The sequence below is a fragment of the Squalius cephalus genome, assembly GCF_949319135.1.
Source record: "Squalius cephalus genome assembly, chromosome: 20".
In the NCBI taxonomy this organism is placed as follows: Eukaryota; Metazoa; Chordata; class Actinopteri; order Cypriniformes; family Leuciscidae; genus Squalius; species Squalius cephalus.
The window spans coordinates 10,997,060-11,024,582 of NC_137141.1; the positions used below are offsets into that span (position 1 = coordinate 10,997,060).

The 27,523-nt window shown below is 38.0% G+C and overlaps 1 protein-coding gene across 19 annotated transcripts in view; it reads right to left on the reverse strand.

Annotated features, from left to right (window-relative positions):
- Positions 1-27,523, reverse strand: part of syne1b (spectrin repeat containing, nuclear envelope 1b) — a 138,574-nt gene that overhangs the window by 32,156 nt on the left and 78,895 nt on the right. For 14 of the 19 annotated variants that reach the window (XM_079853920.1, XM_079853917.1, XM_079853924.1 and 11 more), the window contains 42 exons: positions 27,325-27,501; positions 27,090-27,236; positions 26,293-26,418; positions 26,023-26,199; positions 25,324-25,589; positions 23,053-25,213; positions 22,268-22,605; positions 21,991-22,135; positions 21,664-21,882; positions 21,166-21,434; positions 20,619-20,784; positions 20,174-20,329; positions 19,882-20,034; positions 19,582-19,764; positions 19,296-19,433; positions 18,999-19,184; positions 18,766-18,888; positions 18,215-18,397; positions 17,364-17,507; positions 16,365-16,553; positions 15,439-15,579; positions 14,906-15,025; positions 14,658-14,819; positions 13,104-13,298; positions 12,083-12,247; positions 10,638-10,829; positions 9,160-9,294; positions 8,907-9,007; positions 8,663-8,840; positions 7,194-7,325; positions 6,769-6,918; positions 4,910-5,119; positions 4,722-4,823; positions 3,830-3,949; positions 3,460-3,660; positions 3,194-3,367; positions 2,241-2,372; positions 1,878-2,074; positions 1,652-1,784; positions 715-897; positions 416-565; positions 32-208 (listed from right to left, as the gene is read on the reverse strand). In XM_079853920.1, coding sequence (XP_079710046.1) covers positions 32-208; positions 416-565; positions 715-897; positions 1,652-1,784; positions 1,878-2,074; positions 2,241-2,372; positions 3,194-3,367; positions 3,460-3,660; positions 3,830-3,949; positions 4,722-4,823; positions 4,910-5,119; positions 6,769-6,918; positions 7,194-7,325; positions 8,663-8,840; positions 8,907-9,007; positions 9,160-9,294; positions 10,638-10,829; positions 12,083-12,247; positions 13,104-13,298; positions 14,658-14,819; positions 14,906-15,025; positions 15,439-15,579; positions 16,365-16,553; positions 17,364-17,507; positions 18,215-18,397; positions 18,766-18,888; positions 18,999-19,184; positions 19,296-19,433; positions 19,582-19,764; positions 19,882-20,034; positions 20,174-20,329; positions 20,619-20,784; positions 21,166-21,434; positions 21,664-21,882; positions 21,991-22,135; positions 22,268-22,605; positions 23,053-25,213; positions 25,324-25,589; positions 26,023-26,199; positions 26,293-26,418; positions 27,090-27,236; positions 27,325-27,501 — 9,096 coding nt within the window. The remainder of the gene's footprint in view (positions 1-31; positions 209-415; positions 566-714; positions 898-1,651; positions 1,785-1,877; positions 2,075-2,240; positions 2,373-3,193; positions 3,368-3,459; positions 3,661-3,829; positions 3,950-4,721; positions 4,824-4,909; positions 5,120-6,768; positions 6,919-7,193; positions 7,326-8,662; positions 8,841-8,906; positions 9,008-9,159; positions 9,295-10,637; positions 10,830-12,082; positions 12,248-13,103; positions 13,299-14,657; positions 14,820-14,905; positions 15,026-15,438; positions 15,580-16,364; positions 16,554-17,363; positions 17,508-18,214; positions 18,398-18,765; positions 18,889-18,998; positions 19,185-19,295; positions 19,434-19,581; positions 19,765-19,881; positions 20,035-20,173; positions 20,330-20,618; positions 20,785-21,165; positions 21,435-21,663; positions 21,883-21,990; positions 22,136-22,267; positions 22,606-23,052; positions 25,214-25,323; positions 25,590-26,022; positions 26,200-26,292; positions 26,419-27,089; positions 27,237-27,324; positions 27,502-27,523) is intronic. The other 5 variants (XM_079853915.1, XM_079853916.1, XM_079853910.1 and 2 more) reach the window with 1 other exon arrangement.

Here is a 27,523-nt window from a genome sequence, read left to right on the forward strand (position 1 = left end):
AAGTGTGTAGAAGTATAATCTGAAGTCTCACTCTCTCTGTGATGTGTGTCTGCAGTATCTGCCAGTGGCAATTCATGGCGCCCAGTTTCTCAGCGAAGTCAGTCTTATCGCTGCGTTTGCTCTCCACATCCGCACCGCTGATCTGGAGCACTGACTGATTCACAAAGTCCACAGTGAGCTGTTTGCAGTTGACGTCCACTCTGAAACCCTAGAGAAGTAGAGAAAAACAACAGTATGTAAAAACATACACTCCACACAATTCAGGCTAGTCATTAGTAATTAGTCTTCTGACTATCGTCATAAAATCCGGTCTAATGCAGAGCACAAATTCCGAGTATGGGACACCATACTTGGCAACACATGTCACTTCACATTTGATGACTCTAACTGTGGTAAAACTGGAAAATTAAGTCACCTTGTATCGTTGCAGGTACTCCTGGATGACCTTTGACCCAACAGCCCCTTTGAGATTTTCCTCATCCTCTTCTATCACTCTCTCCATCAATGAAATCCAGTTCACAAGCTCAGAGATAGCGTGACAGGATGCCAGCTTATCCATCTGAGACTAAAACAAATCAACAATATATCTTTAAAAGACAATAGACTAAGAAATATCAGACAGGTACTATGAACCTCAGAAGCTACATTAATCCTATTTGTTTGAGCAGATTAGCCTGCTTAGAAAGTGGCATACGCAGAAGAGCTGGGCTGTACCTGGTGGAGCTTCTCTTGAACAACGGGAATGCGGGCGAGCAGTTCAGACCACTGAGAGTCCAGACGGGTGAGTTCAGACCGCAGAGACACGGTGTCCATCTTCTTCAGTCTCAGCAGCTGGTTTCCCTCGTTCAGCACTGAGGCCTTTAGACTGGAGCGAGTCTCCACCTCCTTACTGAACTCCTGAACACAAGAGAAGACAACACATGGTACTGTCTATATAGTGTGGTTTCCAGAATTACTTCCATAATGGACATGTAGGGATTTCAATAATTACACAAATAATACATATTTAATTATTAATAATTATTCATTAAAGCTTCTATTGACACTATTTTATCATTGGCAAAAACATTAAATTGTGAATATTATTATATAATAAAAAAGTTATAAGATAATATTATTATAAATATGGCCCAAGATGCTGGGTTAGGCTCCAACAGGACAAGCGGTTTCAAAAATGAATAAATGCGTTTAGATTATGGATGGATAAATATGGTCATTTGGATAAATGGATGGATTGGTGGTTGGATGGAAGATGAATAAATAAATGAACAAATAAATAAATAGGCACCAGCATCCCCACAACCGTACACAGGACAAGTGATAATAAAATATATATATATATATATATATATATATATATATATATATATATATATATATATATATATATATATATATATATTTAAATAAAATTAAATAAAATTAAATTCAATAAAAAATTTATTTAATTTAAATAATAAAAAAAACAAGAAAAAATTTAAATAAACAAAAAATAATAATAAATGAAAATAATAATAAATTAGCAGCAGCTTCTGTTCATCAGCAATGCATGTGCCAGTATGGTTCTTCTGGTGAAATTGGTTGACCAAATGCATCAATATCCCAAACACATCCCATGTTTGTGATTTATTAACATTTAAGACTAACTAACCAGAAAAGCCGATAGCTGGTCTTTAACAGTCTCCAGTTCCTGAGGACCAGCAACAGTCTGTGTGTTCCAGAACTCCAAGCGTTCCAGAGCTTCCTGTAGCCAGCGACTCAGTTCAGCAGACTCATGCTTATACCTGTGACAAATAACAAGCACATATCACCATGAAGATTAAAGAATAAAATCAACAAAACAATGAATTTCAGTCTAAAACTCTAAAACCCCTGACCTGGTTGAGTGCTTCAGGATGGATTCCAGGTTGTGTAGCTCTTTGTTAATCTTGGTGGAGTTGTTGAGCCAGTGTTCACCCAAAAGAGTGAGCTGGTTCTCCAGGCTGGAGCAGCTCACATCTGACAGAAGATGCTTCCCTTCCTCCAGCACCTGATGCAGCTTGTTTTGGTTCTCCATCAGACTTGCCCTCAGGGCCTTAGGTGAAGTTCATGGAAGGTCAATTTGGAAAGTTGATCACATACAGTTAGTCTGGTATTATTAGAATATCTATCCTAATACACTAATCATACCCATGTTGGCAAGTTACTCCAGATATATCTCATTTTAACACGCCTGAAGATTCATTACTTTTCTTATGTACCTGATAGAGCTCTATTCTTTCCTTCAGTCTCTCCTCTGTCTCCTCCACCAGGCCGACCCTCGGCAGACTGCCCTCCACAGCCTCTAGCAGACGGTACAGGGTCTGATAGTCCAAAACTAGACGACTCCATGTCTGATAAAGTCACAAACATACAAACAGATAAGTATGTAGGAAACAGTTCCATACTTTAAAATATAAATTCTACTATGCATATATTTATAAATATTTGGGATGTGCCCGAAGCCATATACTATGTTTTGAAAGGAAATTACACATTTAACAAATTTCACTTTCCTATTCGCGATCACACGAATCATTTAATATATAATATGAACAGATATTTGTAAATGACGTTAAGGATCTGTTGCGCACCAATCCTCAGATCGTCCTGTCAGTCATCTCTCCGTAATATCTTCACGTGATAAATGAAACTGCATGATGAACTGCAATGTAACCGACTACCGCAGCAAGCCTAACCATGTCCCTTCAGGGGCTCCATAGAATGAATTATTTACTTTTATAAATTTTCTGTGCCTTTCTGAATTCGGATTTACTCTTCGGGCACATCCCTAATGTGTATATGTGTGTGTATATATATATATATATATATATATATATATATATATATATATATATATATATATTCCAGTGATGGCAAGGCTGAATTTTCAGCATCTGTATTTTCAGTGTCACATGATCAGGCAGAAATCTTTCTAATATGCTGATTTGCTGCTCAATAAACATTCAACACAAATGTTGAAAACAGTTGTGCTGCTTCATATTTTTTGTGGAAACTGTGCAACATTTTTGGGTGAATAGAACATTTATTTTCAATAGAAATCTTTTGTAACATTATAAATGTCTGTAAATGTTGACTTTTTAAAAAAACCTTACTGAAACCCCAAACTTTTAAACAATAGTGTGTGTATATATATACTGAATAAAAATGTTACCTCTGAGATGCACTCCAGCTCAACTCCTTTTTTGTGCGCTTGCTTGAGCACATCCTGAGCGCGAGCTAGCGTCTCCTCCAGAGTCTGACGCTCACGTGGCAAAACAAAGGCACTAATTTTCTTGTAGAATGTCTCAGTGAGGACCATGTGCCACTCCAAGCCTTGGAAAAATTCCTGGAAATGAAGCATTTAGGGACACATGTTGAAGTAAGGTTATATACATATTTTTCACACACACACAAGACGTGTTTAGGAGTTTGGTGTACCTTGTGTTTGTCTAGAAGGCTGTGCACGTCCTCTACTGAGCTGGCAATCATCTTCTGGTCAGCGGTCATCTTATCCTGGGCCGTGTCCACCAGATCAATAAGATCTTGCAGAACTCGTTCATACTGATTCTTCAGTGCCATATTCTGATTCAGCCCGCTCCGTCGAGAGCCCACCGTCATCACCAGCTCCTCATAAGCATCCTGTCCAGCACACACATGGACAACTTTGAGAAGACCCAGGTATTTCAGGTCTTAACCATTATATTTTACGACTATATTGTCTGCTTTATAATAATATAGTGCACAAAAGTGAATGTAAGAATAAAAGTGTTTATTTTGCTCATGTTGGTGCCAATGATTGGTCGTGTACCTGTAGCTTCAGCAGCTCATTGGTGGAGAACTGGTCCGGGTGTAGCTCCGCCCCTCTGGCTTTCAGCTCTGTTATTCTGTGCTCAAAGTCTTTCAGCGTCTCTTCTACCTCTGCAATAGTCTGTCAGAACAAAAATGACAAGAGTTCACAGCGATAACTGTGCTACAATGTTGTTATTGTTAACTAAAACAAAATATACCAATCATTTTTGTAAATTGAAATGAAGCTGAAATAAAATATAAAAAAATTCTGAAAAACTTTGAAATTAGCTTAAAGGGCTCATTCACCCAAAAATGAAAACTGTGTCATCATTTACTCACTCTCAAGTTGTTCCAAACCTGTATGAATTTCTTTACTCTGCTGAACACAAAATAAGATTTTTGAGGACTATGGGTAACCAGACAGTTGATGGACCCCATTGACTTCAATAGTATTGAAAAAGTACTATGGAGGTCCATCAACTGTTTGGTTACAAACATTTTTCAAAATATCTTTTGTGTTCAGCAGAGGAAAGAAATTCATGCAGGTTTGGAACTTGAGGGTGAGTAAATGATGACACAATTAAAAAAATTGGGTGAACTATGCCTTTAATTTGAGGTAATAAAATTACTTTAAAAGTAAATTACTAAAACTGAAAAAAACTGAAATTAAAATTAAAATAAATTCAAGCTTATCAGAATTTTTTTTTTTTTTTTTTTTTATTAAAATTGACAACAGCACTTTACAAAAGGACCATAACTTAAACTAACATTAAAATGAACATTTAAATGAAAGCTAATTCAATATTAATGAACACTATAATGGTATATGAATAATACTAAAATGATACTGATATACAACTAAAATCACTGTTAATCCAATGCATTAATTAATAATCAAAAAAATGTCTTACTTCAAGTTGTTTAGTTGTTGTGTGGTCAAGAACCCCTGCCATTTTCTGGATAACCTGGAACTTGCTTTCACTAATCGCTGTAAAGAGATGCTGCAACTCCGTCTGAAAAGAAACAGGAATTGAGATGATGTTGCAGTGTTGCCTTTCATGTACAGAACTGAATGGTGCCCATCAGGCCTGATTCCCACCTGGAAAGCCGTGAGCTCCCGCATTCTGCTCCGCATGGTGTCACAGCGGCGGTCCAGAGCCGAATCCAGGGCTCCCAGGCGTCGCGTCAGACAGTCCAGAGTGTCCTTCATCAGGGTCTGCTCTTCCTCAGAGAGACCCACAGAGCTGGCGATCAGGCCCTGGCTGTGGCTGGCCACCCCGGTCACCTCCGTCACTTCTTTTCCCAATGTCTGCGAGGCAAGCAAAAAATATAGATAAGATATTTATAAATGAGTTTCAGTTAATTCTATCTACATGTATAGTTTTACTTTTCACAGTTGGCAGTGTTGTTAAAAAACCTAAATGAGAAATGTTCCCTTGGCAACAAACTCAAATAAATAAGCTGAAGTGCTAAATTTATTAAAACTAAAACTAACATGAAAATGAAAAAAAAATAATAATAAAAAAAAGATAATTCTAAATATTAACTTTTAAAATATAAAAATGTTTTGTACATAACTGTTTTCAACATTGATGATAATAATAATAAGCATTTCTTGAGCAGCAAATCAGCATATCAGAATGATTTCTGAAGGATCATGTGACACTGAAGGCTGGAGTAATGATGCTAAAAATTCAGCTTTGCATCACAGGAATAAATTACATTTTAAAATATATTCCAATAGAAAACAGTTATTTTAAATTGTAATAATATTTCACAATATTACTGTTTTTTTGTATTTTTTATCAAATAAATGCAGCCTTGGAGAGAATAAGAGAGGTCCTTATCAAGTCCATTTTTATTTTTTTTGCAAAATGTTAGTGTCTTAACCTCTTAAACTGTTTCTTTTAACTTCAAAATTAGAAATATGCAAAAATGTTGACAAAAAAATGATATTTAGAGGTAGCTCAATCATGTGGAAGATTGCCTATGTTAAGCTGTGCGGCGTTATTGTGATATGCAAGTAATATTAAAAGTTGCTGCAAATGAACTACTTTGACTACTTTCATTGCATGGTTGCCTGTGCCTCCTGATAATCTACTTGATTCGGCCAAAGTTCCGGGTCAATTTCAAGGAACGTAATGTAATTTTTTAAACCAAAAAAATGTGTTCTAAACCCAAACAATAACCAAGGTGATCATCAATAGAAATATGTATTGATTCCACCAGGAAAGGTAAATCTGCTAAACCGGGTCATGGATGGATTAATTTGGATTTAGTTTCTACAATAAGTAAACTGAGATATGTATCTAAAATACATATTTAGGAATATATGGTGCATTAGATGCTTTTATGGAGATTTTTTTGGAATTTTACTAGCCAGGTACAATACCAAATCAAATGATCTGTTTTTACAAAAATCATCAAAATCTCAGAAAGTTTAAAGCTATTGAGCTACCAGTAATTATTATGTTACTGCCATAAAAATTGGCATGCTGTATTTTCTTATATAAAGGAACAATTTGAAGGGTTAAGAGCATGACAATTGGAGACTTTAAAAATAAGGACCACCCTAATATATATATATATATATATATATATATATATATATACACATAAATTATGTAAACAAAAACTTTTATGTTATATGCGATGAATCGCGACTAATCGATTTGACAGCACTAGTTTTTTATTAAAATAATATAAAACATAAATGTTCTTTAATAACATAATTCATAGTTTTAATAATACAATTTCAATTTAATTTAAATACTTAAATTATTGTCCAGAAGTCATATATATATATGAAGATATATGATATTATATATCCTCATATTGTTTAGTGTAAAATGTCTTTTATATAAAACAAACATCCGAAGAACTGAATGTGGGTGAATATGATGTCTCAGACAGGAATCAGATAATATCTAGCAAAAATTTGCTTCTCAAAGTTTAGACCTCATAATTGGACAGTTGTGTCTCAGCGTTCTCCGTCAGCAGCGCAGGGCCAGAAAACAGTGTGTTCTCCACATCATCCACCCAAGAGGAAGAGGCTGTGACTGCTGAATAAAGCTGCTGCTCCATCAGAATGACCTCGCGCTCTGTGGCCTGTAGAAACAATAACATATTATACACTGTTTAGGACACCTACATACATGTTGATATGATAAGCTGTCAAGTTAAGCAATAGGTTGTGCATTATAGTGATTTCACCATGGTTAAGGGGTGTAAACATTCATAACAAGTACTACAGTTCTTTTAGCTTAAGTGTAGGCTGTTAAGAAACTAGGTGCATTAATACAATTCAATTCAAGAATCAATTGTTGTGTCGTCACAACTGCATGCATCAAAGCACCAGAAGTGTTTTATATAAATGTGTCTACCTGAGGGGTCATTTCCTTTATTGTCTGACTGAATCCATTGTGCAGGGACATCAGGCTGGATTTGTCCTGGACGTGAGTCTCTCTCTTATAAACCGGGGAGGCAGTCTTCACACAAGCAGTTCTGGAGTAAAACTGTTAGAAAATAGAAAACTTTTACGAAACACTCCACCAACAGAGAGGGTTTCCGAGTATTACAACTGTGCCACAGTTATGCAAGATCTTTTGCATTCCCTGAAGGCAGCCAGGCCACAAAAAGAATAGTGCTAAAGTTTAAAGTAAAATGATAGTTGAGAACCCAAATGCAGAAAAAGGGAAAGAGAGACTGATATTATGCAACATAGATTGATACAAATATTTATGGGATGAATGCCAAGGTCATAGGTTTGATTTCCAGGAAACTTATCAAATGTATGCCTTAAATGCAATGTAAGTTGCTTTGGATAAAAGCATCTGCCAATTGCACTACATTTAAATGTATACTCACTGTATACAAGTATATATTGTAAATGTATAGTTGTTAGGGGTGGGAGAAAAAAAAATAGATGCATCACGATTGCTCAATTACTCAAAATGCTTTTATGACGCGAAATTAATGTAAACACAGCCAGTTATGTCTTAAGGGATTAGACAGGACAAAAAACATGTTATATTTTAAAAGAGATCAGTGCATTAGTGTGAATGCAGCTTATTAGATCCCCCTCTGTCTACGATGTCATCAGTAATAATCACGCAAGACGAAGACCCTTTAGGTTGAAACGTTGTTAATTTTAATAAATCCATGGGAGCAGAAGTGGCAGTGTGCCGATTCTTGTTTATTTTGAGTTTGATGCTTCATTTGATCGAGCACCTGCCAAAAGTTTTTGGATGTGCACACAATTTCTTTTTGAAATCAGTAATAATCAAACAACAATAAAGCTGAGAAAGAGTAAAATCACTCACTGCTCTTGAATGGAAAACGTTCAGATACTCTACTGAAAGCATTCTTTGTTAATTGCTAGTAATATGTTATGCTTTGTTCCTCTTTATTATTTAGGCTACTACTTGCTTTTATGTTTTGAAGCTATATTAGCTTATATATTTAAAATTCTTAACATACAATTGATTAATTACATTTTTTAATTTGTAATTATTTTGAGAAAAGTACTTATTACATATTATGTAATTAATTCAATAAAAAAGATTTTCAAGTTGTAAACTAATTAATAAGAAAAAAAAGCAGATCAAGATTGATCTTGGAATAGGATTGGATCTTGACATGCCTAAAGATTCCCACCCCTAATAGTTGTATACTCATTAACTGAGAGACTGCACTGAATGTATGCACTTTCAGAAATGCATTTGTCACACTTTGATTAATTAGGTGATTAAAAATTGCTGACCTAAAATATGCATTTTAATCTAAAATCTTAATGTTTTGGTCAACTACTCTAAATTTGAGTGATGTGGATACTGTAAAGAAATCAGTGTACCGGTTGTTTGCTGTCTTGCTCCAGGGTGTTCATGAGGAGCTGTAGTTTAGTGAACATGTCTTTTTTCAGACTTTCCCATCTCTTTCTCCTCTGCTTTTTCACAGCCTGACTGTCTCCCTCCAGCTCTATATCAGGGGACAGGGTCTCCGTCACACTGCAGAAGATTTGACAGACAGAACTGTAAAGAGAGAGTCAGTAAAGATTTGAGGTCAAAATGAAAGAGAGAAATGCATGTTAATGGTACCTGGCTCTGACGGGTGATGCTTGTTGGGTGAGTATTTCTTCTCCACGACTTGCTACAGATTTCAACAGCTTCTTTTGCTCTGCAAGTTGCTCTTCAAGCTCCTGAATGAACATGATATATTATCGTTCCTCATTTAGTGGATGCTTTCTTATTTAAAACACCTTACTACATATTCAGTCCCACTGGGGGACACAATGTTGATAGTTCTAAATATTTTGATCACTCACTCTTCATCTTGTGAAATGTTATGTACCTTCTGTTTCTGGAGGGTGTCCTGGTGCTGTAGGCTGCGTGTGGAGCGGGCCTGGGCCAGCCAGTCCTGCATGTTTGGACTCTGGGACAGACTAGAGTCTGATTCACTGGAGTCTGAGGGTTCCTGAAGGGAATCCTGCGGGAGAGGGACAATGCAAACATGAGTACATACAGCGGATTAATAGTCCTGAATACCGTAAATTCCTCGTTGAATTACACTATCAAAAGATCATACAATCATGAATCAAATCATCAGTCATCATTCTCATATTCGGCAATATTCTTGTGAATAACAGCAGGAAAAGAGGAAGCCATGCATGAGATTGTGGTATTCAGACCCAGAAACCAGTGCTGCTCAATTATTTTGCACATGGAGTGACAAGAAAAAAACCTATGATGTAGTATATCATTATTACACATGATGTTTGAAGGCCTTTCAACTCCTCCCAAATTAATGTCGCCTGCAGGACATAAAAGACAAAACTTTTAGAGAATCTCACAAAAAGTGGGTCAAATTTTATTCAGAAAGAAATGATCAAAAATTATATTCAAATTTATTATAAAACATCTATTTTATTTTAATATTTAATGTAATTTTATTATAATAAAACCTTTATTATAATAAAATACTTTACAATAAGGTTTTATTGGTTAACGTTAACTACATTAGTCAACATAATAATGAACTGCACTTTTACAGCATTTATTATCCTTTGTTCATGTTAATTTTAACATTTACTAATACATTGTTAAAATAAAAAGTTGCATTTCTTAACATTAGTTAACGCACTGAAGTAACATGAACAAACAATGAACTTTTGTATATTTTATTAACTAATGTTAACAAAGATTAACAAATACAGTAACAAATGCATTGCTCATGGTTAGTTAATACATTAACTAATGTCAACAAATGAAATCTTATTGTAAAGTGTTACCAAAATCTTTATATCAAAAAGATAATATCAAATATCAAATTAAAATCAAAATGTTACTTTAATCCTGGGTTTAACTGTACTTATAAAAAAAAACTACCTTGTTTATTTTAACATACAGTTTTTTTGTTGTAGAAAAATAGTTTAAGATTATGCAGTTTTTAAAAACTTTAAAAATATATTACAAATGATTTAATATAAGATTGTATAATAAAAATAATAGTTTGGTTTTGATGGTTTTGGTAATTATTATTATTATTTTATGAAAGATGCAATACAAATAAAATGTATTACTATTATTATTATTATTATTACTATTATGTACCATTATAATGTTTTGGCCATGGAACTTGAAGGAATTTGGAGCACCATTTAATACAATGATATTTAGTATATACATAAGGAAATCATTCAGTATCATGACATATATATCAAAGCAATATAGCGCTAACATCCCGCCTGAGTACTTTTTTAGGATTTCCAAATGAACCTGTAGAACAAACATGTCAAAGTTTCCAGCCTTGATCCAGAGGTCCAGTCTCACCTGAATGTTGATCTGCTTGTCTTGCAGCATCCTCTGCAGCTCTAGCAGGCTGCCTTTCAGCGTACGCAACTTCCCGGAGAGCAGCTCCGCGTCCTCCCTGTTCTCCGGTCGGCCCTCCAGCAGAAGATTCTCGCTGTGTCTGGAGAGCTCGGAGAGAGCCAGCACCTTCTCCTCGATTTCCAGCAGCATGTTCTGCAGGAGCAACAGAAGAGAGGCCAGCTCAAACATGGTTCTGCAGATCTCATCCCAGGACCTTACCGAACACCTACATTATCCGTAATCCCTCACGTGCCATGCTCACAGTAAACATGCATTCTTGAGGATAACAACAAGAATGTATGAAAGTACTTCAAATTATATCCCAAATTCACTTGAAAATTGTCTACACAGTGCATATGCTACTAAAAAAATTCAAGGTGTTCCGCTTTGGGACATCTGCCAGTTTGTATTTATGTACAAAGACGAAGCCCCACCCCTTTCACCACTAATGCTGCAGTCACCCTCATGAATATGCAATAAGAGGTGGAACAGACTTCAAGTGAGCACCAATCCTCTCACAGGAATCCTCTAATATCCTCAAAGCCAACTGTGAACAGTGTTACGCTGATAGATTTGCATAATCTGATTACGGGTCGTGCCACAGACGCTTAAGAATCAATCCATCTGAATGCTCAAAGGCCTTTTAATGCTGCCGTTTACGGATAACAAAGTATCCTGTTCTCTGAGAGGAATTAACAAAAACTCATTTGTTTAAAAACACAAAGCAGACCTTAATGTCGATAGATAATAAGTCAAGTCAAGTCACCTTCATTTATATAGCGCTTTTAACAATATAGATGGTTTCAAAGCAGCTTTACAGTGATAATAGGAAATTACAGTAACAGAGATTGTTTTGTCTTTACAGCAGCTCTAGAATAAAGATATTGTCCAGCTAATGTTAGTTTTTGATTGATTCACTATTGCAAAGATCATTAGTTATTAACAACACTGTTTAACTGAAAACAGAAAACTTTTAATGTGTTCTGGCCGTTCATTTGCACGACAACAGTGTTTGGTGGCTCGAGAAATTTTTTGAAAAAAGTTATCATCTCCGTGTAAACCTCAAAAACATGAATCTGTGAAAACGGTGACAGCGTGCACATGCATATTATGTGTTTAGTCTATAGCTATGCTCATTTGAATATATATGTGCGCAGGTGTTTAGTCTTTCTTTACAAATTGACATTGCCAAATTACTTGTCTGGTCTGCATAATACAAAATAATTTGTCGTTTCCGTGTATCCATGCGAACTGGAATCATTCTGATAACGTTTTATCTGTACAGAGGTAAAGGGAAGGTGGCCTTCACAGGGAAACACAAAATAAAGCATTTTCTTTTTTAGATTAAACAGTAAATCATAAATAATTTAAATATTTTAGTAATCGGCAATAGAGGGCGCTCTAACCTGACAGTCTCTGAGTTGCTCTTCCATGTCTTCCGAGTCCTGAGAGCAGGAAGTGATGTTACCACGAGTGCTCCGCAGCCATTGGTCCAGCTGGTCTGCCTGGTTCAGGTACCTCTGTAAAGCCTGCGCCTGCTGCTGCTTTTCCACTCGTTCACTCTGTCGCTCCTATACACATCACCATAAACATCTATGAATATCTACTGAGCATCTGTCAGGACTCCCGGCTGATCAGCTGGGTCTGTCTTTTTGTGTTTTGTGGTTGCTGTTTATTATGTTCGCCATGTGCTCCTTTGTTTGTCATGTCTTTACCCCACCCCCTCGTTTTCTTTGCATTAGTCTATGCCTCACCTGTTGCCATCACAGGAATTATTTACATTTCAAAATATTAAAATAGAGAAAGATTCTTTCAATCGTAATCATATTTCACAATATTACTGTTTTACTGTATACTGTAAGAGGCTTCTTTCAAAAACATAAAAAAAAAAAATCTTAGCAACCCAAACTTCTGAACAGTTAAATAACTTATATAATATTTTACATTATAACCTTATTTTCTTTGTGTCTTGTGTAGTTTTGAAATGTAAGTTATGTAAGGATTAATGCCCGACGAGGTGTCCATTATCAGGTATTAATGGACACCTCGAAGGGCATTAACCCGCTTATACCATGGTCACTTACGAAAGAAAGAAATATTTAATCAATTAATAATACTTTAATGTGTTTTAGAGTAAAAATCGTGAGGGTTTTTATTTATTAAGTCGAGCGCACTATTTAATATCTCCCGTATACAGGCGTTGCCAAGCAACGTGGCCACAGCGACCCGACCGCAGCAGTTGATCAGTGAGTTTGAGCCAGCGCAATCATTTAGAACTGTCATCAGGCAAATTGACGGGACGCCTTTCCTAGGTGTACATTATCACTTTTTAACGGACACCCTGCAGCCAATCAGAATCGAGTATTCACCCAGACCATGGTATAATAAATGTGAACAAGGAATGTAAACCAAGCTTAATTGGTATACCTCTAGAAGCTGGCGTTTTCCTGAAGCCTTCATGTGTATGGTGGCCATCCTCTCCGCCAGTACAGTGAGTGTGGACTGCATGGCCAATTGATCCGAAGAGTCCGAGTCCACGACATCAGACATCAGCTCTTCTGTGAAGCTGGACTGAAGCCCATCTATATCATCCTGCAGTCTGACGATTTCCTCCATCTGATTCTGGAGGAATATGGCAGTATGACGGTTTTGTTTTTGTTCTGCATCCATATTCTTATAAAGCTCCTATATAGGCGGATCTTTTGTGACGTCATTGTTTATGTTTGCCGCGTTGCATCACGGGAATCGTGTGGCAGGAAACACCGCTAGATACCTGTAATTTGACTGTTTTGCACGTTTGGAGGAGGATTTAGAGAAAAGGATGGTTCACTCTTGCTGTGTGGTCGATTGTACGGCTCGTTGGGGGCCTGATAAAAAGTTTTTTCGAATTCCCTCCGAAAAGGATCGCGAAAAACGAAAGAAATGGTTGCGTGCAATTAGGCGATTGAACCTGGACGCTCCGAAGCCTGGATTCCTAACGTTACTGATCGAGTTTGTGAGGCTCATTTTGTTCATGGTAGGCCTAAGTCTTAGTGACTATGTATTTATAGAAGATTGAATAAAATAAAAAATAATAAAACTGAGTCAAATCAACCGAGTCATATGTTTTCGCGTTCTGATTCAGGTGTCCCAAACCGCGATCCACAGCACCCAGACTACCGTATTTTCCGCACTATAAGCAGAGGCGCACCTTCAATAAATGGCCTATTTTATAACTGTTTTCATATATAGGGCGCACCGGATTATAAGGCGCATAGAATAGAAGATACTGCAGTCAAACGTTTGACTGGGTTTGCGTTATGCAGTGGTCACCAACCTTTTCAAGCCTATAAGATCACATCCAAGTCCAAATGTAAACCAAGATCTTCCACTTGCAAAAAAAATATGAAAAAAACAAGTGGCTGAGCTGTAAAACCTTGTTTATACTCGACGCGTCCGCATGAGCGCGAAGGTAATAAAAAAACTAATATCCGTCTGCTCGGGCAGATTCGGCTTAACAGCGCGCGCGCGCATCCGCAGATGCACGACTTTGAGCCGAATCTGCCCGAGCAGACGGATATTAGTACATCTCATCATCACCCAGTTTGCGCGTCTAAATCAGTTGTATGGTCTGGTGTTCAGTCTAAAACAAAACAGTTGCGTCAAGTATAAATGCCTCGTCTGTTTGGGGAGCTGCACGCACAGTCAGCGGAGATCTCATATGGGCTTTGAATAACTTCGATTTTGTCACCAATACAAATTTTGAGCTTCTCTCCAAACCTCCTCCGGTCTTCAGATGTTAAAGTGCTTATATATTGTGGATTTTGCCCGCTAACTCTCTTGAAAGTGCTCGTCGCGTCTTTACAGCCCGCAATACTGTTTGATTTGTTGCCACACAACCACTCGCGCATGCGTACAAAGATGTCAACAAAGATCCTCCTATAGCTGGAGCAAAGGCAACAGAGAAAATCCTTCAGAACTTCAATTCTACAACAGGCTCACCTGATATAGGACCATTTGTCTGTCAGGACTGAGATCATGCATAGGGGGCTCGTTTAATCTGGTCTCGATGGACTCCATCTTAGTAGAGATGGACTGTACAGATCCCTGATAACGCTGTTGCTTCTCCAGAGCCTCGTAGAGCGTCTTCTGCTTTTCACTTATCTGCAAAACACGAAGATAATCACGACTCAAAGACCAGATTCTAAATCCTGGTGCATCTGACTGTTGAACACAAAAGACCAACGTACCACATTTTTCAGGGTCTCCCACGAGCGCTGAAGATCATCTAAACTGGCTACCGACTCCAGCGTGGGATTGTACAGCTCCTGGAGGGGAGCTCTGGTGAGAGTGGCTCTTCCCATAGACATCTACATTTAGGACAGTCCAAGAGAATGTTAATGTGCTACAAAACTTCTGTTTTGCGAAGGACAAATAAACCAGAATGGATATCAGTTACAATCTTAACATTTAATTAGTGAATCATTATTTGAATGGACTGGACTTCTCTATTAGTTTTTTACACAACAATTGAAGTTGATGTAGCACATTACTATACATAAATTATTGCATACTGTTTCACATACTATTTCATAAATAGTATGCCATATATAGCATACACTATGCAGTAGACAGTATGTTAGGCTTTCAATCCAAACCCAATTTTCTTTAAAAACGTTTTGAGTAAAATTAAGGTGAAACTGATAGTTGCAACAAGGCAGCAGGGGAAAAGTCTGCGAGAAATAAGATCAAGCACCAAATGCTTTGACGTTACTGCTAATACCTTGCTAATGGCTGCTTCAGTGTTAGTGACAGGAGAGGGAGATCGACAGAAAGCAGGAGAGCAGATCTCACTGCTGGTGCCCTCCTCCCCAGACTCCTCTGTCACAGGAGACAGGAGAGACTGACAGCGACCAGCCGACATCTGACAGCATCACAATCAGAGAGAGTCACAGAGCAGAAGAGATTAGTCAGTCAGTTCACAGAGCTGTAACGTTAAGTGATTATGACATGCAAAGATCGCTGAGAGATGAGAAAATAAAGACCGTTCAGGTAAGAGTTTTTACTTTTTTAAGAGTTTTTAGAGTTTTTTAAAAAAAATTCTCAGTACTTAAGTGGTTTTCATGCAAAAATATCTAAAATAAGTTACATTTACATTTAATAAATATATTTTTAAAAGCAAAAGTGTGTAAAATAATGCATGCTTTGTTTTCAAGGAATATATTCACAGAATGTTTTTTTTTTTCTTGTTTTGGGCCTAAATTTGATTAGATTTATGCTTAAAACAAGACATGCTAAAAGGGTAAGACATTTATGTTTTTATATATATATATATATACAGTTTGTTTTTTAAGCCATGCCGGATTATTTGGCCATTTTCATGGTGAAAACTGTACTCACTATAGTCATTAAAATATAAAATATAAACTAAAGATATTAAAGATCCATTTTTTCTTAAAAGTCTTAATATCTTATGTTATTTGTTTCTCAAGTAAATTGGCCTTGATTTAAGGACAAATAGGATGATATCTATATATATGACAAATATTCTGATTAAATTATTAAATATGATTAAAAATGGCTTTTGTAGTGCACACAATTATTTAGAATACAAGAACAAATAGCAATCACTTTTTGAGACATTTACTACTCTAGTTTGTTTGCTTATCCCACGATTATACTGGCACGCCCATGTTCAGAATAACGTACCGAGACTTGTGACTGGGTCTTTCTTTTAATAGCATCACCGTCCAGTTCCTCCAGACTCTCGTTCAAACCCTCTGCATCACTCACTGTCAGGAGAGTGGTGGCGTGTTTAGCTTTCACCGTCAGCATCTTACACTTGGAATTCAGAGATGCAATCTGCTCCTGGTAGCCCTTAATTTTCTGGGCCAGTTCCTGTTTAGATAAAAATAAACACAGAAGAGATGACAAAATATATTATTTAGCTGCCCTTTAGGTTAATGCAAGAAACAGGAAAGATCGGTATGGCTAACCACAAATGTTACATTTAGTCAACAAAAATGAGATTTGAGGACAGTAGCTATGTTTCCATCCAAAGTCGCGAATTTAACTTGTATGCAAAACTTTAATATATAATAAAGCAACATTTTCACCCCATGTGTTCAAGAGAACTAAATCATCACTTCCTGGGAAATTGGCGTAAAATATCTTTAATATAAATGAAAGTTGCCACAATTTCTCTTTTTTCAACATAACTGACTGATAAATGCAACAAATACAGTTATGTTATCTTGCTTTCCAAGTTTATGTGCATCCAGGTTCTTTTAAGCTATAATCAAAAATTTGCATAAAAATTGGTGGATGGAAACATAGCTAGTGTGGCATCACTGAGGTGAATATACGTGACACCTCATCAATGTTGCTATTGTTAACTAAAACTATTAAAACATTTTTTGGCAATTGAGCTAAAATAAAATAAAATAAAATATAATGAAAATTAGAAATCTTGCCTTGACTGAAATAAACAGAAATGTGTGTAGGTTGAAGTACTAAAATTACCAAAACTAAAACTGAAATAAAAATAAAGCTATATAGAAATATATATATATTTAAAAGACAAAAACATGAATGTTTAATGAAATTTTACAAAAAAAAAAAAATCGAATTCAAAATATTAATAAACACTATGACAGTAATATTTGTAAATACTATAATAGTATAAATAATACTAAAATATCACTGCACCTCATGATGATTAATTTGTGCCTGCAGCTCTTGGATGTTGCTGGTGTTCACAGGTTGGTCCTGAATGACCCGGTGAGCATCTTCAATCATGGCCTGCAGGTTTCTGACTTCCTGTTCATACTGTTCATACTGCACTACTGCCTCCTAAAACAGATATCATACACATGTATTTTCATATCATGATGAGTCCTCCTGGACTTCTATTGTTCTTAAATTGGGTTAATTACTACACCCTAACCTTACCCCTTAACTAACCTCTTTCAGACACCTTTGAAATATTTAAATGCAAATTAATACACTATTTAGTTCCTTTACGAAGCTGTTACATCATGTAGACTTTAATATTTTAGCCTGGTGTTTTTGGGAACAATTAATATAGCAAAACCTGACCCATTCTAAAAAAATAACCCTCTGAATACATCCCAAATTTATAATCCTTTCTTACAGATCATAAAAACAAAGACAGCATTTGTGCCTAATAAGCTATAAGCACTCAGGATTCAGGATAATTTATGGTGTGTTCCATATGTACTCGGAAGTTGGAAATTCCGAGTTCTCAGTAGGAACTTTTAACTTGAACGCCCCCTCAAGTCCGAGTTCCGACTCGGAAACTCAGAGGAACAGCAACAACCCTGACTTCAGAATCCAAAATATCTGCTCAGTGCATCAACAGTAGTGAAACAGTAGTAGCACTTCTGTTTGTCTGTGTCTCAATAAACCTGTGGTGCATCCAGTACTATCAAACCTCTATCTGTGGACATGATTCTCCAGCATTATCTGTCCAAAATACTGTTTGCATTCTGAAATAGCAAGCACAACGAATGCTTGCCTGGATGCGTTTTCCGACTTACCTGCAGGATGTTGCACTGCTGGATGGCGGTGTGCTGCAGCTGACTGGCCTCTTGTTGCAGATTCAGAGCAGTGCGACAGATGGACAAACTGGTCACCACTTCCTCAGGGACTCTTAGAGCGCTATGACACTCTTGCACGTCCTCTACCTGCTGCTTGAAGCTCTCCATATCTGCCAGTAAACGCTAAAAAAAAAAAAAATCCATTCTAAGAACAAATATTGCTTCCCTTCTTTCCACACTAAAATGCTGTATTTACAGTATGTAACAAAAAACAGGTTCACAGAAAGCACTCAAAAATGAAGCAGAAGACCTTTTCTGTTACCAGATCTTTAACCATGTAAACTACAGCCAGACACATTTAAGAAAGCATGGGAAAAGAGGAAGAAGGACAGGATCAAGCTGGATTAAACTAACTACTAAGCCACTGCTCCATAACTACATTTAAACTTAAAATCAATTTTATTACACATATCTATTATGCAGGTAGGCTGTGCATGGAATAATAGGGCTCAAATAAATGATGTATTCAGGATCAAAGCAGATAAATGTACCTGTCTTTGAGTCAGTTGTTCTTTTAGACTGAGCCGGGCCAGTTCAGGAGACGTGAGAGTGGCCTGAACCTGCTCCAGAGACACATGCAGGGCCTTCACTTCATTCTCAAACCTCTCCATGTCCTAAAAGAAAATACAAAGTCAGTCATGCTGAGCTACTTAACAAAATATAATAAAAATATTTAAATCTGAGGAGGGAGGAAATTGTTTTAGGCGCGTTGAGGTGCTCAAACCTTCGCTGCGTCCTGTAGACTCTGCAGTCGTGATCTGATGCCCTGCTCCAGCTCCTCAGTGTGACGGCTCAGTTCTGACACCTGCTGTCCCATGGCCTCCACCTGCAGCGTCTCAGACAGTATCTCCACCTTCTCCTGCATGGCCTCCATGTCACCATGGAGCTCACGCGACTCACGCAGAACAGACTGCAGGGTCAAAAGAAGAGATTATTAACTGTTACAGTAGACAACTGATAATTGCACCAAAATGGACTTAAATGTTATATACACATTTGACTTGTGTGCGTTGAAGTTCACCTGATACATCCTGATCTGTTCTTGCAAGTGCGAGGAGGAGTTCCAAATGATGTTGGCCTTCACCAGGCTCCTGGCTCTGTCTGTCCACTTCACTATGAACTCAAACATCTCGTTGTACTCATCTAAATGTGCATCCGCCTTATGAGAAAAAATGCATCACATCACATACAATGTTTGAAAGACTCTAATACAAGTAATAAATGAGCAAATAACCTGTTTTCAGTGAGATTCCGTCTTATTAGCTGAATGTTCATTTTGTCTATTAGTAAAACATAATGTATCTTACCTTCTTCAACCATATAGTCTTATATTCAGCCAGTCGAAGAGTGTGATGATGGATCTCTCGTAATTTGGCAATTGCATCAGCTAGCTGTGTGGCTATCAGAGGGTTGCGGCGACCAAAGTCCTGCACTGCGGCTTCTAGCTCAGCGAGATTTCTTCCGCAGCCGTCAAGTTCATCACAGAGACGCTAGAAATACAGCAAGGAGTTCAAGTACTTTATAGCCATTCAAGGCAGTGAGCATTGGTTTATAGAAAACACATAAAAATGTTATCAATATAAAGATTATTAGGATGCAACACTTACTCTGGCCTCATCTTTGGCCTGGTCAATATCAGTGGCCTTTTCCTTCAGAGTGGTAGAGATGGCCTTCAACTTTTCAGACACATCATGAATTCTGGAGTTGAACTCTTCTTTGATAACTCTGGTCTTCTGGATGTCTCTCTCCTTGGCTTGAACCTTAAGGTATGGATTAATTCATTTATATCTTATATTATGAAGTGTTAGTAATATTGTTCAAAACATTGGTCTCTTTTGATTTAGTAAGAAACTGCCAATTAATACACTATGAAAACAATAAAAAAGGGTAATTATGTACCTGGTCCTCAATGGATCCCAGTGCCAGGGACACTTCAGCCAGCTGCATTGAGATCTCGGATGGTAAAATAGTGAACAGGTCTAAGTATTTACTTTGCTGCTGCTCTGCAAGCTTGTCCACGTTCTGACGATGAGTGATCAGCTCTCCATGCATCACCTGCACAAATTTAAAATACAATTAAGACAGACAAATTCATTCTACCATTCTATTTACATACTACCACTATAGTATGTATACTGTGAACAATATGAAAATATTCTATATGCATGCAAAACCAGAAATACTACATTTCTTGTAGTATCAAGAAATACTGCATTGGGTACTGCATCCCACAAGCTCAACTTCACCTAATTAAACATGCAAAATTGTTTCAATAGTGTAGCAAACTGAAGTTTGAAAAAAAAATAGTGTTGGATACTAAACACTGTTTCATTTTTTTTATCACCTCCAATTCTTGTGTGAGAATATCCAGATCAGATGTGGGGTTCAGCAGGAGCTCCCTGGAGTCCTGGATCCAGCTCTTGACCAGACTCAGTCCTCTCTCTACACCTTCCCTGTCCGATAATTCCTGCTGGACCCGAGCCTTTCCTGTCCTGGCCTTCTGCAGGAAACTAAAAGAGACAGAGTTTGTACAAATTAGCATTTATTCAATAATGCTGGTACAGGCTAATTACCAGCATTGTTCTGTTTAAGCCATTAATTGGAAGCAAAACTACACTGACATTAAACTGGTTAGCAATCAATCACTTTTTACCATTTGCACAAGATACAAATACATTGGTTACTGTAGACAGTTGAATTAATAGTACTAAAATTGTATAAAATATATGTCATCATATTGGTATTAGCAAATCTTAGTGATGCTTGAAAAAAACAGTGTACTCTTTTCTTTGACAGGTTTTAAAAGTACTAAACAGATTAACATATTTTGCAATGTACATAGTAATATTTTGGTGCTGGATTTCATATTGGTTTGGAGAAAGATTACACACCTCTCTAGCTTATCTTGCACGGCTTTGATCTCCTTCAGACTTGGTAATTGCTCATGATCATTAGTTGGCACAGACACCTCCACATCATGTAGCAGGCTGAGAGCGTACTGTCGTAGAAGAGTTAGAGAAGACTGCTCCCTCTCTAAGTCCTGACCGACCAGCTCGTATTGGTCCAGATGTGACTGCAATGTGGCTTTGGAGGCTTTTTCAGCGGTGCAATCAGGAACACGGCCCTTCAGCTCTTCTGTTACAGCTCTAACCTTCATCATCTGAAAAACATAGTTGTCTTGTTTAAAAAACTCTATAATTATTTGTGACATTAACCTGTTAACCCAAGTGATTGTAACATTTAATTTGATATATATTCAATATACCATTTCAAACCATTTGATTTGTGATTTAAATGTTATTATAACATTTCCTTAATTTGTGTAGGGACAGAGCATCATACAATTAAATGGGGAGTCCAACAATATTTGGCCACAAGTGAAACTGCACCTTTTCCCTGAAAGTTCTCCATTCATGAGCCGTATCCTCCAGCACCCTCTCTTGGCCTCGTGCTACACTGCGTAACCTGGTCCAGCGCTGCCATACTGTGGTCATGGATCGACTTATAGTGGCTTTACTGGCGTCACTTCCAATCAGCTCTAACTGGGACGCTTGCTCTTCCAGACCAGTCAACTTTTCTTGGAAACTGTTCACCATGGATACTAATGACTGCAGGCCAAAGATGAAGACATTTTGAATTGGTTTATCATTATCATCACGTAGTTGAATAAGTTTATTTTCTCAAGAAAGAGAGTCATTATGGCATACTTAGCTCACCTTATGACTCCTGAGTTTCTCTTCAGCTTCCTGGCCCGTTGCAGCCTTGGCTGTGGAAAACTCTGTTAGCTTCTTCTCTGCCTCATTCATCAGCTCAATGACTGTCTGTCTGGCCTCCTGATATGAATTCCACTGGGCAACACAGCTGAAAAGGTCACATTATAACTACAATAAGTAGTCTTTATTGGCATCAAACTTGGGTCAATTTACAATAACAAACTCTTAATATATCTAAGAGCTCAAATGTTCTGGAAAACTGCTGTGTTCCAAACTGTACCTGTTTAAAATGTCTTGGTGGCACTGCAGCTGGTCTCTGACCTCCACACCTCTCTGCTGTGCAGACTCCACACTAAGTCGAAGCTGCTCTTTGGATGTAGGGTTGACCAGGTTTTCAAGTTGAGGTGGCAACGATTCCAGCTCCTCAAGAACACCCAGGAACTCCTGTTCAGTGGCCATGATATCTTCTTGTTGCCTCAAACACTCCTCGTAGTTCTCCACGTCCACCCCGAGACTGGCCTGTTGCAAGAAGCCCACAGCGTCCTCCAGCCACTCACATGCTGTTTGCATTCTGGAGTGGTACTTCTGACACAAGCCAAGAGCTTGCTCTAATGTAATCTATAAGATAAACATTTGGATTCATTAGTTAATAGTAAGCTACACTATTAAAAATAAAGGTTTCAAAAGGTTTTATATGCCGTAGAAGGACCATTCCCCCAAGAACTGTTCATGGAACAGTTCTTAAAAGAACCATTTTATCGAAGTGTGAAGAACTTTTTCCACTATAAAAAACTTTTTGAACAATGGAAAGGTTCCATGGACATTTAAGTTTCTTCATGGAACCATATATGCCAATAAAGAACCTTTATTTTTAAGAGTGTAGGGTAACCATTGGTTGACTAAGAAACTCTTGCTGGCTTAGCTTATTAAGAGGCCTGGTAGGCACACCAGAATCCCATGTTGGGGCACAGTCTCTAAAACACAACATAATGGTGAAGATATATGCAAGGTTTTTGTGCATTAACTAAGAGTCTTCGTTGAATTGATGGTTTTAATAGAACTTGCCTGTTTAGAGCTCAGGGCACGTTGAACATCAGCCTCCAGCTTGGCCATCTCTTGTAGACTTGAGTCCACGTGAGCGGGAACAAGCTCATTGGCACTGGTGTACTTCTGCTTCTCTCTGGTGCTAAGAGCCGCCACTATCCTCAGCCTCGACTGCACTTCCTCTTGCATTATCTGTTGCTTCCGGATTTCCTCCTGGACTTTCTCAATCTTGACGTCTACCACCACCTCAGAGCCAAGTTCATCTTTGATTTGCTGGAGCCAAGTTAAGGTCCGATTGACTTCGGTCTCAAAGTCTTTACTCTGCACAAACCTGTTCTCACACTCAACAATTAGTTCTCCAACAGCTGACTGTAATGACTGAAGCTCTTCCTGCCAAGAGGTCACCCGCTGCTTTGAAGCCTCGTGTGCAGCAGTATCCATGTGGGATACCAGGTTATCCATCTGCTCCATGAGTCGAGTGAGGTGAGAGCTGGCACCTTGAAGACTAGCGGCCAGGGCATGATAGTTTTTCAATCTCTCCTCAGCTGACTGTGTCTCCGCATTGACTTTCACCAGTTGCTCTTTGGTGGCCTTTAGCTCGGAATCAACCTGCATAGCCATGGCTTGATGGTCCTCGAAAGATTCTAGAGTGTCGTCGAGATGTTCTACCCTCTGCTCAATCAATCTTTTGAGTCCGTTGTAAAGGCTAACAAGTTGAGTCATTTCTTCAGGTCTCCAAGGTTGACCAGTGCTTCGAAATCCCTCTTTCTTCTGGTTAAGCTCACTGACGGCTTGTCCGAGATTGGTCAACTCCACTAGGAGGGCTTTATAATCTGCCAGAAGACTGACAACTTCCTCAGTCTTAAGGCTGACAGACTGCGTCCCCAAATTGTAGAACTGTTCCTCAAGTTCTTTAAGTGCTTTGTGGGTGATATCAATAAAGGATGCATATTCCTGTCGGGCAAGGATAGCTTGCTGTATTTTCTCTTGTTTCTCTTTGGCTAGTCCTAAAATATTATTGTACTGTTGAGGAAGAGCAATCAATTTCTCATCTAAGTAGCAATGGTCGACTTCATTCAGAGTGGGAAGTATTTCTTGACCCGTTCTTTGCACAGTTAGCAGGAGGTTCTCATATTCCATGGCTTGATCCAATATTTGTTGGTATTTTGTAAGTTGCGAGCTTAATTCTGCATCTCCATTCATGAGGTTGATCTCTGGGAAGGTCACAATATCAGCTTGCTTCAACCACTGGCATATCTTCTCGAGATCTACCTTGAAATATTTTCTAGACACCAACACCTTTTCCAGCTCCTGAAGCCTCTGGCTACACTTCTGTAGGGCAACCTCGAAGGTATTCTGCAGCTCTTGGAGCTTGTTTAACATCTCTGATTTCTCTTCTTCAGAGGCATCTTTCATCAAATCCCTACCTTGGGACCACAGGGAGGTCAGCTCACTCTGGTAGGCCCTCAAGCTACTCTGGATGTTCCTGCATGTCCTCACCTGCTTAGATAGGTCATCGGGAAGAAGGGCTACATAATCCTCTGCTTGTGCTTTCTTCTCGTTCTGTTGGACCCAGGTGATAGCTTGATTCACAGCCAAAAGGAACTGGTTTCTCTCAGTGAAGGCTTTGCTTAGGTGTTTCCTACGTTGAGCCACTTTGACGCTCAAGGACTCCACTTCTGCTTGAGTTTCTGAGATAAGCTGCTGCAGTCTTTGCCTTTCGTTTAGCCCAAGATGTGCTAAAACCCTATCTGCATCACTCATGGCCTGGGCCAGCAGAAGCTGCTTGACTTCCAGTTCACTGCATATGGTAAGATGGTCAAAGAGGAAACTCTGTGCTAGCTCAGGTGGAGGACTCATCTTCATGGCTTCGGACAGGGCAGGCTGCTGCTCCTCGGCCCATTCACGAGCTTCCCTCAAACGGGCTTCAACTTGGCCCATGTCTTCAAGGGTCACAATGGAGTCTTGGATCTTCCTCTCAATGAGGCTCTCTAGATGGGCCCATCGTTGCTCAAAGTGGCCGATCTGCTCCTTCACCAGCTCTTTGTCATCCAGGTTTAAGTGATACATTACTTTTTGCTTCTGTTCTTTGAGGTCATCAAGTGTGTTTATCTTTTCTTTAAGAACAACTGAGAGTTTCCGAAGAGCCTCCAAATGATTAGATGAACTCTCAGCATCAGTTCTACAAAATCATGAAAGAATAATGTAAGTCTCAAATTACACTTTCAACGTAGCACTAATTAAACGTGTCATACGAATACATTTACACTAAATCCTGAATAATAGGTCTACCTGGCCAGGTTATCCCATTCCTTGGACACCTGTTCAAAGAGGGCTTCCATGGCACTGATGCAGTCATGATACTCTTTAGTCCTTTGCAGATCTTCCTCTCTCTGAGCATGCAGTTTGTTAGCCTGATGACACAGTTCCAGCCACGCATGACTCAATCGACCAATGTCTGTATGCTCAGGAGACTCCTTCCCTTCTGTCAGCTTACTCACAAGCTCTGTCATTTTAGTCAGAGTGCTTTGTCTGCTTTGAAGGTGCTGCTCAAATTCCTACAGGCAACATGAGCACAGAGGATAAGACAAGCATAAAAAGAGATAAGATGAGAAATGAAAATGGACTCTTTTACGTTCTAAATAAATCTCCCTGGTCTTTTTGTGCAGAATTCATCAGTGCACATTAATCTAAAAAATAAAAATGTCTGTTGTCATAATCTGTCATCGAAATGTAATAACTTTCTCCACATTTGAAACATTTAGCTTTTGTTCTTGTTCTGCTGATGCAATCAAGGCCAGGGTAGGTAAAAAATAATATTAACCAATAAAATCATAGACAACTTTTCCTCAAGCCACATTACATTTACCAATATATACAGTATGTTCATAATATAGATATATAATATAATACTTTTATTTTTAAATTATATACATAACATTTTAAAATATATAGAAACATTACATTAATCAAGATCAGACATATATTTACTTTGGCTTGATCAAGCATGTTTTGAGCAATCTTGGGCTCCAGCTCCGCAGGTCTCCTGGAGAGACTTTGCAATTGCTGTTCCATGTCCTGGAAAAGTGTCGCGAGTTCCTGTTTTTGCTCTTTAATCTCCCTCCAGCTATCTGACAGCTCTTGAGAAAAGGTCATCCTCTCCTCAATCTGTAGAATTAACAATATCAATCATATTATTATTAACTAGATTAACTTTACAAGCCAAAGCGGCATTAGATAAGTCTGCGTGATCAAACTCACCATTGTTTTGGTTTGCTGTATTTGGGCAGCTGTAGCCCTTACAGACTCATCAGATAAATCACACACTGAACAAACCAGGTCAAGATATGTACTGGCCTGCTCCTGTAGGGCCCTGAAGTGCTTCATCTGTGGAGTAAGTAGTCAAAATGTTACTAAATATCATTAAAACATATATGTGCAAAAATAATAATAATAACAACAACAATAGCTCTACGAGTGCTGTAAACAATGTCTATGCAATTCCTCTTTTTAATAAAATAATATATATATTTACCTTATTACATTTTTTACATATATATAAATATAATATTAAATACCTTAATGATATAATAGTTACTGTAATCTATATATGATATAAAAATAAATTATATATTTTAATATATTTATTTAATAAGTTACTGTATGTCCAAGGTTACATTTTTGGAGGCAATTTAAACACATTCACCTTAAAATTCACATTATGTTGTTTGGACAAAATAACAGAAAAGACTAAAGAATTGCTTATTCAAATACTAATAGGCCTACATATTACATTTAATCCTGATATTTTTGTCAGTGGTCTTATACAGTACAATAAATCATGTATTTTGTCAGAAGGAGCTTCTACTATTTCCTGTTCAAAGAATATTTATAAATTGGCAGGACAGGTGGCACTTGACAGGTCTGAAAACTCATGAAAAAAGTTGATATATACAGTATATATATATATATATTTATGTCTAAATTTGTTCAGACAACTTCTAAGCTGTTTTTTTAACAGTTAGCACAGAATCACTCTCCTGCTCTGTGGCATCTACCTGTTTCAGAGCCTCCTGAAGGCCATAGGGAGTCTGCGTCTGCAGCTGGATCTCCTCTTTAACGGTGGACAGCCACGTCTGACACTGCTGCAGGGTGTCCTGATGGCTGACGTGCTTCTGGAGCTCACGGTCAAGACTCTGATACACCTGATGAGCCAAACGTTAAACATTAGACTATGAAATAAATAAGGCGACATTTCTGATAATGCAATCCTTTATTAGCAGGAGCGCTCACACGCTGAGCCGTGCTGCAGATAGCAGAATAACTGTCTCTGGTTCCCTGCTGGTGTGCCTGGATCTGCTGACTGATCTTGGCCTGCACTTGCTCCGTGCAGCTACTGGTGAGACGTTCGCCTTTGTCCTTCAGGCTGGTCAAACGCTCCTCAAAACCAGCAATCTCCTCCATTATTGCCTTCGAAGAAACAGGCCAAATC